The 12,349-nt window shown below is 42.3% G+C and overlaps 1 protein-coding gene across 1 annotated transcript in view; it reads right to left on the minus strand.

The window, feature by feature from the left end:
* Positions 1–2,440: 2,440 nt before the first annotated feature.
* The window catches only part of CDRT1 (CMT1A duplicated region transcript 1), a 34,563-nt gene continuing 24,654 nt past the window's right edge, over positions 2,441–12,349 (minus strand). Inside the window, 7 exon segments of the mRNA XM_032208886.1 lie at positions 2,441–2,954; positions 2,956–3,265; positions 3,268–3,693; positions 7,316–7,366; positions 7,369–7,467; positions 8,816–8,937; positions 8,939–9,085. Coding sequence (XP_032064777.1) covers positions 2,834–2,954; positions 2,956–3,265; positions 3,268–3,693; positions 7,316–7,366; positions 7,369–7,467; positions 8,816–8,937; positions 8,939–9,085 — 1,276 coding nt within the window. The 3' untranslated portion in view covers positions 2,441–2,833.

The raw sequence follows: 12,349 nt of genomic DNA on the forward strand, positions 1-12,349 counted from the left end.
ATTCTGGGGCCAGCCAGAGGTGGCAGCTGCTGGTTCTCCGAAGTACTCAAAATTTGCTGGATTTCACCCCTGCTCCCCCCCACCCACCCTTAAGGCTAGGCCAGGAGCTTGGCTTCTATGTATCTGAAGGAACCAGCAATTGTGCAGATAGAAGAGCAGCATAAAATTTTACTTACTTATCAAGGCTTTGCATCATTCCATAAATAGGCCTTGTTAGATATTAGTTCTAACTACAGTGGTTTCCACCAAGGTGCTCTGTTCCAGCGGGAACAGAGGTTTAATCCTATTGGTTGAAGGGTCTGACAGCTCCATATAAAAGGGCTGCTGTGAGACTCAACCTTCGCTGGATTATTCTCACTTGTTGTACTTAATAAAGAGCTGGACACAAAATGGCCATGCACGCCCCACCGACTTTGTATGACCCAGTCACTGAGCACTGGGATTCATACATGCTACGATTTGATTGCTTCATCGAGGCAAACAACCTCATGGGCCTTCCTGAAGGCCAGAAAAAGAACATGTTTCTCGGATACTATGGCTGGGAAGTGTTCGAGATGGCAAAAAATCTCTCTTACAAGTGCACAATAAATAAAGCACACAACAAAGCCCCTACCCTGTACCCATTGTACAGCACCTACTTCATTCACTAGGCCCAGGAAAATCTTCACAAAATTGGGCATGGCACAGCCATACCAACAATTCCCTGTAGATAGCACTACGGTGGAGGCCCAAACCATTGTGACGCACAGGAGTGCATTTAAATGTCACCGCCTGCAATTCGGTGTTAGCATCGCCCAAAGCGTCATGGAATGGCTTTTGCAGGGGATTCCAGGAGTCATCCCCTATTTCAACGACATCTTCCTATATCAGTTGACTCCAGCCCATCGAGTGATATGCTCAATACAGGTGGCAGCGACTGGGGGGAGGATTCCGACCCGATGATAATGAAGCCTATCAAACCGTTTGTGATACAGGTAGTGGTGGAAGTGGCCAGGAAACAACAATGTACAGCCCTGATCGATTCAGGGTGCACTTGTTGCTTAATGAATGCCACAGTCGCTGATAGTCTGGGGGTTGGTCTCAGCAAGTTGGCTAGGCCAATGTGTTTTAATCAGATGGATGGGTCGTTATTGGGAGGCCAACCAGCCACACATGTAACTGATCAGGTGGTATTGCGGATAGGGCCTCATCGGGAGTTCTTGTGTTTTGTAGTGGTTCCACACATTAGATGAGATTGTACTAGTGTGGCTGGATAAGTGGGAACCCACGATATGGTGGGGGGGGGGGGTAGTAGGCATCTCAGAATAGGCCTTGGTCCTGCCCTCCCTCCTCATGAGGCACAAACCATGGCCCAGGGTCCGGTGGGATTCTGGGCTACAGTGCCATTGGTACATATAGCTGGGGAGGAGCGATTCCTTCAGGTATATGCAGACTTAAAAGATGTATGTAGCGAAAAGGAATGTATACTCCCCCCCCCCCTCACTGCCCCACAGATGGTGCAATGGAACTACTCCCTGGGGCTAAACTGCCAAAGCCCTGAATGTATTCTATGACCCCACAAGAGCTAGCAGAAAAGAGGGCATACATAGAAAAGAATTTTAAAAGGGGCTTTATTCAGCCAGATAGATCAAGGGTGGCGGCCCCCGTTCTTTTCCGGGAGAAAAAGAATGGCGGCCTTTCTGTTGACTTTTGGGGCCTTAATGCTGTCTGTGTGGAACATTTGTACCCTCTCCCTTTAATGAAGGACATGCTGGCTAGATTAGCAGAGGGATGCATATTCACGAAATTAGATCTTAGGGAGGCTGGTGACAAATGGAAGACAGCCTTTAATTATCCTCTAGGCGGTTACTAGTTTAGGTTATGCCCTTTGGACTGCAAGGAGCCCCAGCGGTGTTCATGCAGCTAATTAATGAAGTGCTGCATGAGCATCTATATCAAGGGGTACACAAACAGCTAAGTAAATCTACAAAGCTAGTGATAACTGAGAACAATCCACGATTAATTGCAGGGTGGTATTTGTTTTGGGTTACGAGGGGATGGGTGTGCACACTGAGGTGCAGGTTATCCTAATTACTAAATAACTATAAAAGGTGTGGGGAAGGCCTGGTGGCAGCTCTGACAATTTATTTGTTGCCTTAGTACTTTGTTGGTCAGTTTGTGCCGAAGGAAGAATACAAACTGCATTTCAAATCATTCCTATGTTTGGCTGTTTCATTAACTCTTCAGAACCTGACACTTAAGTATCAGGCTACCAAAATGTATTGCTGGAGGTGTGATTTAGTTGCTCCCACTGAGCTTTTTATGTGAAAAAAAAGGTCACTTGCTGCAATTTTCTGTCCAGGAACATGCACAGTACTTCTACCCACCTGTATCATTTATGCCAGTTATAAATAAAAGCATTCAAGTACAAAACAAACACTAATTTCAAATTTTGAAAAATATTTTGTAAACATATAATTTTGGTAATTTTTACAACTACGCAGTGAAACATTACACTAAGATATCAGCTAAGTAAGATACCTTAGGAATGCATACATATAATTTATGAAGCAAAATTTATAAAAGGTGTTACCAATCTTGTTAATAAATGTTCATGAACAGAACAGGAACTTTAATAAAATACAAATGTTGCAAACTGGAAATATTTTGGAAAGGGAGGGAAACTCTTCATTTTTTGAAAACAAGGAAGGTCTAATTGTTTGATATAGCAGTTTGTCACAGTCTCCCAAGAGGGAATAGGACAAAATTTCAGAGCAGAGGGAATCAACAGTACCTGGGCTGGAATTTTGCATTTGTTTTTCAGGGTTTGTCAGCTGTATTAAAGAAGTTAGCCTCAAATGAAAACATTAGCTCCAAGTTCAGGAGCAGCAGTTTTTCCCTCCTTAGTGAAGTCATCTATAGGAAGACCTTTAATTTTCCTCACCCAAGCATTTTTACACACCTTTTCTCTATTGCAATAACTTTGTCTTGGTTGCCTGGTACTCTGCAATCTTAGCTTCTTCATATTCTTTCATTTGTTGTGTAGTCAAAAGTTGGAACCCAGAATTATAACGATAAGGATTTGGATTAATGGCATTAAAAACTTTTCTGCGCCGTGAAGTTACATTGATATCAGGTTGGGCAATCTTCATTCGTGGTATTTTGATGGATTCAGCTGAACTTGTAAAGCCACCAATGATCTTACTCGCGGGGACAGCTGGAGATGAGATGTTAAAATAAGCTTTCCTTCTTGACAAGCTGCTGCAAGACTTGGAACGTGTGATACAGGGGGAGGAATGAAGGATTTCACAGTACTACCAAGCAAAGAATTCTTTGTATTGAGCTGTAGCATTTTGGTTTCATAAGGTGAGGAAATCTTTTCCATACCTAAAGTGATACCAGCAGCCTTTAGTTGTTTCACTTGGGCTGCTAGATCTGTTGCCTTGTTCTTTGAGCTTTGAGCAGATAGAGTTGATTTAGGCTGTAATTTCTTGGGCTGAACAGGTTCCCAAGCATCTTTAATGTTCATGTTGTATGCCATATTGGCACTGACGTTATCTTGTTGATAGGCATGATGTACTGTACTGACAGTGAGGAGTATCTGATCATTAGATATGGGATCAATAGGATGCCTCTTCTTTAGGTGATTTAACAAAGCCTTGGTATTCTGGCTAAATAAGGAAATGGGTGGAGTTTCTTGTACTAATTCCTCATCTGTTTTAAAAAGAAAAAGAGAGAAAGGAGTTTAAAGCCTAAAATACTACCTATTGATATCAGAACAGGACTTGAAGACAGAAAGCAGGGGCAACTCAGCAGAAGGCCCTGCAACCTGGTCTTCAAAAACAGACATTAAAAAATACTTACAGAATTAGAAAAATCGGAAGCTTTATTGAAAAAACCCAGGAAACTGTTTGATTTATTAATTTAATGAACATATGGGTCATCTTAATCACAGAGGATTATAAGATTTAAAAGCACCTGATAATGATAATAAATAAACATAGAAACCATCAACAGTAATACCCAATGGCAGGAAGAACAAAAATAAAACCCAATTACAACCATAAGACAGGGATTCAACATCGGGAACAAGTCATAACTCACCCTCTATTGAGTGACTGTATTTGGGCTGATACTTGCCAAAGCATCATGACTACAGATTATAAACAGTAAGCAAACAATTCTGATATTTAAAAAACAGGAAATGCAAGGAATATGCATATGTTGCACTGAATCACCCACTCCAATGTTCCAATGCTTCTCTAACTCTTAACAGTTCCCAAATATCTATTTTTTAAGGGTAATGCTTTGCAAATCATCATTTCAATCAATGAGCACTTACCTATAATAAGTTTATTGAATATGGTGAAACTTATTTCCAATTGAGAATACTTTAGACCAGTGATGGCAAACTTTGGGGTTTGCCGTGTCAAAAATCTGGAAAATCCCCAACTTGATTCGGCTGATGTGTTATATTTCATACCCAAAGAAAAGAGAATCAATTCTCTATCTCCCCTCCATCTAGGCTTACCAAGTGTCAACAATGACACTTGACAGCAGCACAAAGACTGAGCCTGAAGTTAAGGCCTGGGCTTTGACTTCAACCCTAGCATCACCACTGCTATTGATAAAGAAAACCTTGCACCATGCCCCAAAGCCTATGAATCTTGGGGAACAGTGCAATTGCATCATGAACCAGCACTCCCATGTATCTACCATGTGCTTCTTACATTCAGTATTTTCTTTCTGTTGACAGCCTACTTGAGGCTGCTCTGGGATACCAAGGACCTTCATTCTTTTCTTTTTAAATATACTTTTTTATTTCCATTTTCATGACATACAATCACATGTATACTATCACATAGCCAATATCCTATTGTATTAAGTAGTAATTACATCAGTTCCTCTTGTCATCAACGCCCCAAAAGATAAAAACCCATTATTAGCTCTTCTGCTCTCCATACACCTCTTTCTTCTACCTCTCTCCTACCTCCTTTCTTCTCTTCATCATCATTTCCTACTCTACGTCCCCTTCCTTTCTCCTTCTCCTCTCTCTACATTCCACTCCTCCTTATCCTCCTCATCTTCCCCCCTTACCCTCTCTCCTATCCCTCTCTTCCATCTCTCTTCTCCCTTCTGTTTCCCACTCTTCCTCTCATTGGTGTATTTCCGCTTCTGAGCAAGCTCCAATCTATGTTAATGGTATTTATGCTTCCATATCAATATACTTAACATATCCTAGTTTCAAAGAAAAAATAAGAGAAGACAGTATACATGTGGAATCGTATTACATTAAAATCTAACACCCCTCGTCAAACCTAATATACATCCCTCCCTCCCCCCTCCCCCCCCAACCCCCCCTCCCAGCCTTCCCTCCCCCTTCATTCTTGAAGTGGCTTCAGAGAAAATTCTTCCGCATCCTCTGCAGCCATTCTTGCATAACCTTTGCAGCCTCAAAAATCCCACAACAATGGGATTTTCAAGAATAGTTGTTGAGTATTGGTGAATGCTGGCATGTCACCCAAAATACGATGTGGTTATCTCTGACATGTATGTCCTACGTTCTCCCTCACTGCATTAGATTATAGTGAAAGTCCATTTCATTTGTAAGGTATGAACTTGCCAGTGCCTGCTTTCTTTCTAAGATTCTTCTATATCCCTATTTGCTCAATTTAGACTAGCAGCAACTACTAGTTATTCATCAAATTCTCAAGGCTATCAATAAAAGCAGTACTAATTGTTATTAACATCATACTGCAATGTTCCTAAGATAAACTGCCATGCAACAAGTTTAAAGTAATTTGGCTTGGTTCTTTATGCAGTAGTCAATAATAGTAACCCAGTGGCAGTTTATGGTATGTCTGAAGCCTGAATTCTATTTTGTGCATAACATAATAATACATAATAGATTATCTAAACATCAGTCAGAGTTTTGTCTTTGGTAATGGTAAAAAGCTTTAAGCCTTGTGAAAACCTGGCAGACATTCACAGGGCTCTTGATTTCTTTTGTCGTTTTTTAAAAGTGTGTCTATATTTATTTTAAATAAATACAGTATGCACTTCTTGTGCCAAATTCGGTGTTTAGAATTATAAATAAAAATATTAGATAGAATAACAGAGTTAGAAGGGACCTTGAAGGTCTTCTAGTCCACCCCCTGCTTAGGCAGGAAACCCTACACCACTTCAGACAAATGAATATCCAACATCTTCTTAAAATGTCCAGTGTTAGAGCATTCACAACTTCTAGAGGGAAGTTGTTCCACTGATTCACTGTTCTCACTGTCAGAAAATTTCTCCTTAGTTCTAAGTTGCTTATCTCCTTGATTAGTTTCCACACCCATTGCTTCTTGTTCTACCCTCAGGCGCTTTGGAGAATAGCTTGACTCCCTCTTCTTTGTGGCAACACTTGAGATATTGGAACACTGCTGTCATGTTACCCTTAGTCCATCTTTTCATCAAACATATTGAATTTCTTATTGAATTTCTTATATTCACAGTGGCGACAAAGGCAATTAAAGCCAACAAAAAGATCTGTTTGGCACATAGCTCAAACCCATATCATTTTATTTATAATTCTGAAATGTTCTTTTCATTCCCATTATGAGATCCTGGGTGCAGGGAAGGCTTGAATATCCATTTGGACTGAATGGTTTGTTTAGCATTGAATGGGGACAGCGCACATCTACATGGAAGGGACTGGAGAGAAAGCATAGGCACAGAGATGGATGAAGGTAAGGCTACAGCAGAAGGGCCAATTGAATGGAATGAACAGAAGAATAAAATTACCTTCCAAATTTTTTAGCTATCGTTTGTTTTATATTTTAAGGGAGAGAATTCAAAAAGAAAACAATCTGGTTATAGGAAGATGTGGGGTGAAGAGTTATCCTAAAGGGTTGTGATGAATGCGTCCAATTTCCAGCTACAAGACCAGATACGATGCTTAATACCCCCTGCATCTTTAAGGGTATTTCCCATCATTAGCTGAATAATTAATAACTGGCTTTGCATACTCAGGAATCCTAGCTTATAGCATAAAAATATATGGAGCAGATAGTCATCTTTTCCAGTTGCCTTTGATTTGGGGAAATCAGATAAGTCTGTGCAGACTTCAAACCAATTTTCCCATTTTTTTTATTCCCAATTTTTTTTTTTTTAGAATATTCCACTTTGGTTAGAAATTGGGAGATCATGACAGTTAATCCATTTTTTTGTAATTCTCTTTAGTTTTGCCCATAAATTAAAAACACACTTTATTTTCTTAAGGTATTAATCAGTAGCCTAAAGGTAGATATAGTACCATTATAACTTTTAAAAATAATTCTCAAAAATTATTTACCAGAAATAACTTTCATTAATGTTGAAGATTGCTCCCGTAAGGCTTGATGGCAAGTAGAGAGAGTCTTTGCTTTTGGTATGGATCCAGGTCTATGGCTGCCTTACCTTCCCTCTTCCGGGGTAAAGGAGTCTTCACAATTTCATAAACAAGGGCTAGAAGAAAATCACATGGTTAGCAATCCAAAATGTCACGCAACAGAACGCCATGGAATAATTCTAATTAAATATGGCCTCATAAAGTTAGAGGATTAATTCCCACAGTGGGATTTTGTAGAAGAAGGAGACTATACATCCGATGTATATTTGTGTGCATAAAGATCCTCAATATGGCAAGTTTTGAAAAATATCAAATACCTTGGGAGAAAAGCATACCATACCAGACCTTTTCAGTTTTGAAAGAAATCTGAAAAGATAATTCATGGTGTTTGCAGATGAAACTTTATCATACAATTATTTTGTTTCCCTGAAGAATTTTATAGAAGATGAAACATAGGTTTCATATCTTTGGCTTACAATCTATTTTATCTTACTAAGTCTATGTTTTTTCCTATTAAAATATTACAGTACAGCAAAATAAAACATCTGTACAATTGTTTGACTGATATCCCCCAAAAATTGTCTGGAAGCATAGCTATCTTATAATTCCACTTTAATTTATTAAAACTTACTGAAATATCTCCATGAGAATTAAACAGATATAATACTTGGTATAATAATGGGACCTGACAGTGTTCATTAAGTACAGAGCCGTGATGGAACAGTGGTTAGAATCAGAGGTGGGTTGCCAATTTCTTTACTACCGGTTCGGGTGTACTCCTGAGTGCACGCGAGATGCTTCTGTGCAAGCATCCGGGCAGGTGGGCAGACTCTCCCACCACTGCTACTGCTGGTTTGGCCAATCTGTGTGAACCAGGAGCAACCCACCTCTGGTTAGAATGCAGTATTCAGACTAATTCTGACAACTGCTGACTGCCAGCAGTTTGGCATTCGGGTCTCAAGGTTAACTCAGCCTTCCATCCTTCTGAGTTGGTAAAATGAGGACCTAGATCAGTGGTTCTCAACTGGGGGGTTGAGCAATTGTCCCAAAATATGCACAACTGTATCACCCCAATTATACTCATTCAGAACTGATTCACCAGTGTGTAGAATTTATATTGCCACTGGTTGGCAAAAAGAATGCATTAGTTACCATGTGATTATTTGGACGCTATAGTTAAGTGTTCATGTTATGAACATAATGTATTTTTCACTTTAACATAAGATGGAAGAAGAGTCAGAGCAATCACATCATTTCATTTCCTGCTAAGTGTAGTGTGCAAATGCACACTACACATTTGTAGATGGTATTTATCTTATTGATCTGAAGAAAAGGCTTCCTGTTGAAGCCATCCATCACCATCTGCTCACTCTGACATAATTGTTGGCAGAAGGGGTACTTCTTGCTAATTTGATATACAGTAGATACATACATATACAATTATACCTGCACAAACATATATACCTGGGACACTTTTGGATAATCTTGTGGTCTGCTGGGAAATATAATAGGAAAGTACTGTGTCGTCAGCTTCTCTGTATAGCTTCCAATTTTTCTTTCTGGCTCTTTCTCTCGCACGGATTTTGATATGGAGGCGGCTTAATTTGGGCTGGTACGTCATGAAATCTGCCTATGACTGCTTGGTTAGATATTCTATTAGCAGCTATATTATGATCCCATTCTACTTCCTCAAACCGGAACAAAACCACACTTCCTTCTGCGTTGATCAATAATCTAGGAAAGAAATTGTATGAGTGAGAAAACATAAAATCTGTCCACTGATTCAAGAAAATGATTTGTAATGAAGTGGCTTCAGGTTGCTGACACAACAACTATTCTTCCTTGCAACTAGGGCCCCCAAATTCTATTATTTAAAATCAGAAGATCCACAATAATACAATCATAGAAAGGGGAGGTTGGTCACTGCAAATGAAGGAAAGGTCTCCCCCCCCCTTTTCCCCATCACAATCTGAATGAAAAATATTCCTGAAAAGCTGTTTTTGCATGGTCAAGGACATTTCCAGTATTTTCCTTCCAATACTAATACTTTGGATGATTTTCAAGGAAAGAGTCTTCTTCTGCAATTCCTATACACATTAAGTAGAAATGAATTTACAGCTCGCTTTTCCATAAAAATGAGTATATAAAACCAGATTGCTATATGAGTCACTCTAACACAACAGCAGTAACTGAAAACATATCACTTTGATAGACTCAGGCTTCTCTAAGTAAAAATACTTTGATATCAAAAGCTATCAAGTAATCAGTTAATTCTCTAACCAGGGAACTCTTGTTTTAATTAATTTTAGGACATTTTTACAGATTAAAGACAATACAAATTTTTTAAAAAGAGTAGGAAATAAAAGAGAAAGGAACAAAAAAGAAAAGAAAAAGTAGATATAAAGAAACAGCTTCTAATTTTCTTTACATCGATTGTAAATACATTGATATTCCAGTTCAGCATTAATATTTAAATTACTTGTATCATTGTGTATATTTTAATCAATTTTTCTAACTTTTTTACAAGTGAATCAGGCATTATAACATGACCATTCACATTTACCATATTTCCAATATACATACGCTTAGCACCTTTATACATTCCAGAAAGTTTTCCTGATGTCATGTGCCAACACAGCATTTTACAAACATTCTCTTTTAAACTGTAACATAAAGTGAAGTTCAGCCCTTTCAACCACATATTTTCCCATTGATCCATCTGTATATTATAATCAAAGTGCTTAGTCCATTTCGTCATACACTCATTAACTTGTTCTTCTTGTTTCAAATTACAGTAAAACACACATATTTTTAGCAATTGTGCATAATGTTCATCATTTTCACATAATTCTTTGAATTCTGTCTTACATTGTTCAGTTCCTAAAATCATTTATCTACTTAAAATCTTTCTCTTAACTTAGGGTGACCAGACGTCCCGCTTTTGGCGGGACAGCCACGCCTTTCATAAATTTTCTCGCGTCCCGCACGGTTCTTAAAAACACACGCTTTTGGGGCGCTCGCAGCTCCCTCGCTCCCCCGCCCATCAGCTGCTAGCTCGCTGGGCTGGCTCATCATTCGTTCTATCCTACAAATTTAAGCCAGCCCAGGCTGCCGCTCACTGAGTGGATTGGCCTGGACTCCAGCCAATCAGTGAGCTGGCTGGGATGGAAAATTTTCAGCACGCCACGTGCTGAAATTTTTCCATCCCAACCAGCTCACTGATTGGCTGGACTCCGCTTAGCTGAGCACGCCTGCGTGAGTCTCCATTTCATTTCATCTTTTGGGGTTGCAGCTGCGCTCACTGGTGAGTAATCATGTTATGAATTGGTACCGGGTGGGAATCGGGAGGCACTGGGGGGAGACAGCCCTCCTCTCCTCCTTCTCACCACTTTGCGGAGTTCATTTCACCTCCTCGCGTCACGCCAGCCCTGTGCTGCGCCGCCACGGGCGCAGAAGCTCCGGAACGAGTGGAAGTTCTCTGCGCGAGTGAAACAGCCCCCGCCGCGTCACCGCAGAGACTTCCACTCGGTCACGGACTCACGGAGCTTCTGCCGGTGTGGCGGCGCCTGTGCTGTGCGTTCCCAGCGACCATGCCGCGAGTCTGTGAGGCGTGGTAGCATCCCCTGCCCTCCCCTGTGGCTCTCCTGCGGCGGCGTCCATTCAGTCACGCATGAGAACTTCCACTCGGTCCCGTGGCTTGTGCTGCGTGAGGTGAAACGGCCGCAGCCGCCTTGCTCTCCTGCCGCCGGCGTCCATTTTCAGTCGCGCAGAGAACTTCCCACTCGTTCCGGGTGGCACAAGCCCCGGGAACAAGTGTAAGTTCTCTGCGCGAGGTGAAACGGCCGGCAGCCGCCTCGCTCTCCCTGCCTCTCCGTTCCCAGCAGCCCGTCCTCTCCTCCTCCCTCAGTCCTTCCCGCGCCACTCGCCAAAATCTCGCTCATCCCTCCCCTGTTTCGGCTGCTGCTGGCCATTGCCCAGCTGCCGCAGCCGCCTCCCATTCTCCCTCCCTCCCCCTCGGACTCCTCTTCCCGCCTCCGCCGCCTCGGCTGGAAGGGCCGGAGAGAGAGAGAGAGAGAGAGAGAGAGAGAGAGAGAGAGAGAGAGAGAGAGAACGGGGGAATCTCTCGGGGCTTGCCAGAGCGCTGCTCCTTTCCCAGAGCAGAGATAGAGAAGGAAAGAAGGGGGGAGAGAAAACTGGGTGCCCGAGCTCTTCCCCACATCCCTATGCAGCGGGGAAAGAGAGGTCACTCCCAGTGAAGTGTCGTCCCCACGCTCCCGCTGCTTCTGCCGCAGCCACCCGAGGCTGAGACGGGATTCGGGTTTTGACAGATGCCCGTTTCCCCACTCCCCACGCCCGAGCCCTTCCCCCACATCCCTATGCAGCGGGGAAAGCTCGCTGCTTCTGCCGCAGCCACCCGAGGCTGAGACTGGATTCCCCTCTGCCAGCGCTGGGCAGCAAGCTGAGATGTTAAGCTCACTCCCTCTTCTTGCAGCACGCTCCGATGCGAAAAACGCCGAGATCCCGCGCACATTGGGGGCTGCTGCGATGTCCAGGGAGGCTCAGCTGGTCTGAGTAGCAGGGCAGGGTGTAACGCGGGTGCCCAGCTCAGGTGCTCTGAGCAGGGGGGGAGCCACCCCCTCTGCCAGTGCTGGGCAGCAAAGCTGAGATGTTAAGCTCACTTCCTCTTCTTGCAACACGCCCCGATGTGAAAAACGCTGAGATCCCGCGCACTTGGGGCTGCTGCGATGTCCAGGGAGCTCCAGGATGACTGAGAATCCCCCGTGTTATTCCAGATAGGATAGAATATTGCCTTTTCCACTTTTTCCATTCCCCCCAATGGCGGTTAAGAATCGCAAAAATTTGGGGCGTTGTGTCTGCGGGAGAAGAAAAGAAAAGAAAGGAAAAGGAAAGAAAGGAAAAAAAGAGAAGAAAAGGAGGGAGAAAAAGGGGTTTGTTGTAGAGTTGATAAAGAAGCTTTAAGAGTTTGGCGGCGAGAGG

This window comes from Thamnophis elegans, chromosome 2, assembly GCF_009769535.1.
Source record: "Thamnophis elegans isolate rThaEle1 chromosome 2, rThaEle1.pri, whole genome shotgun sequence".
NCBI lineage: Eukaryota > Metazoa > Chordata > Lepidosauria > Squamata > Colubridae > Thamnophis > Thamnophis elegans.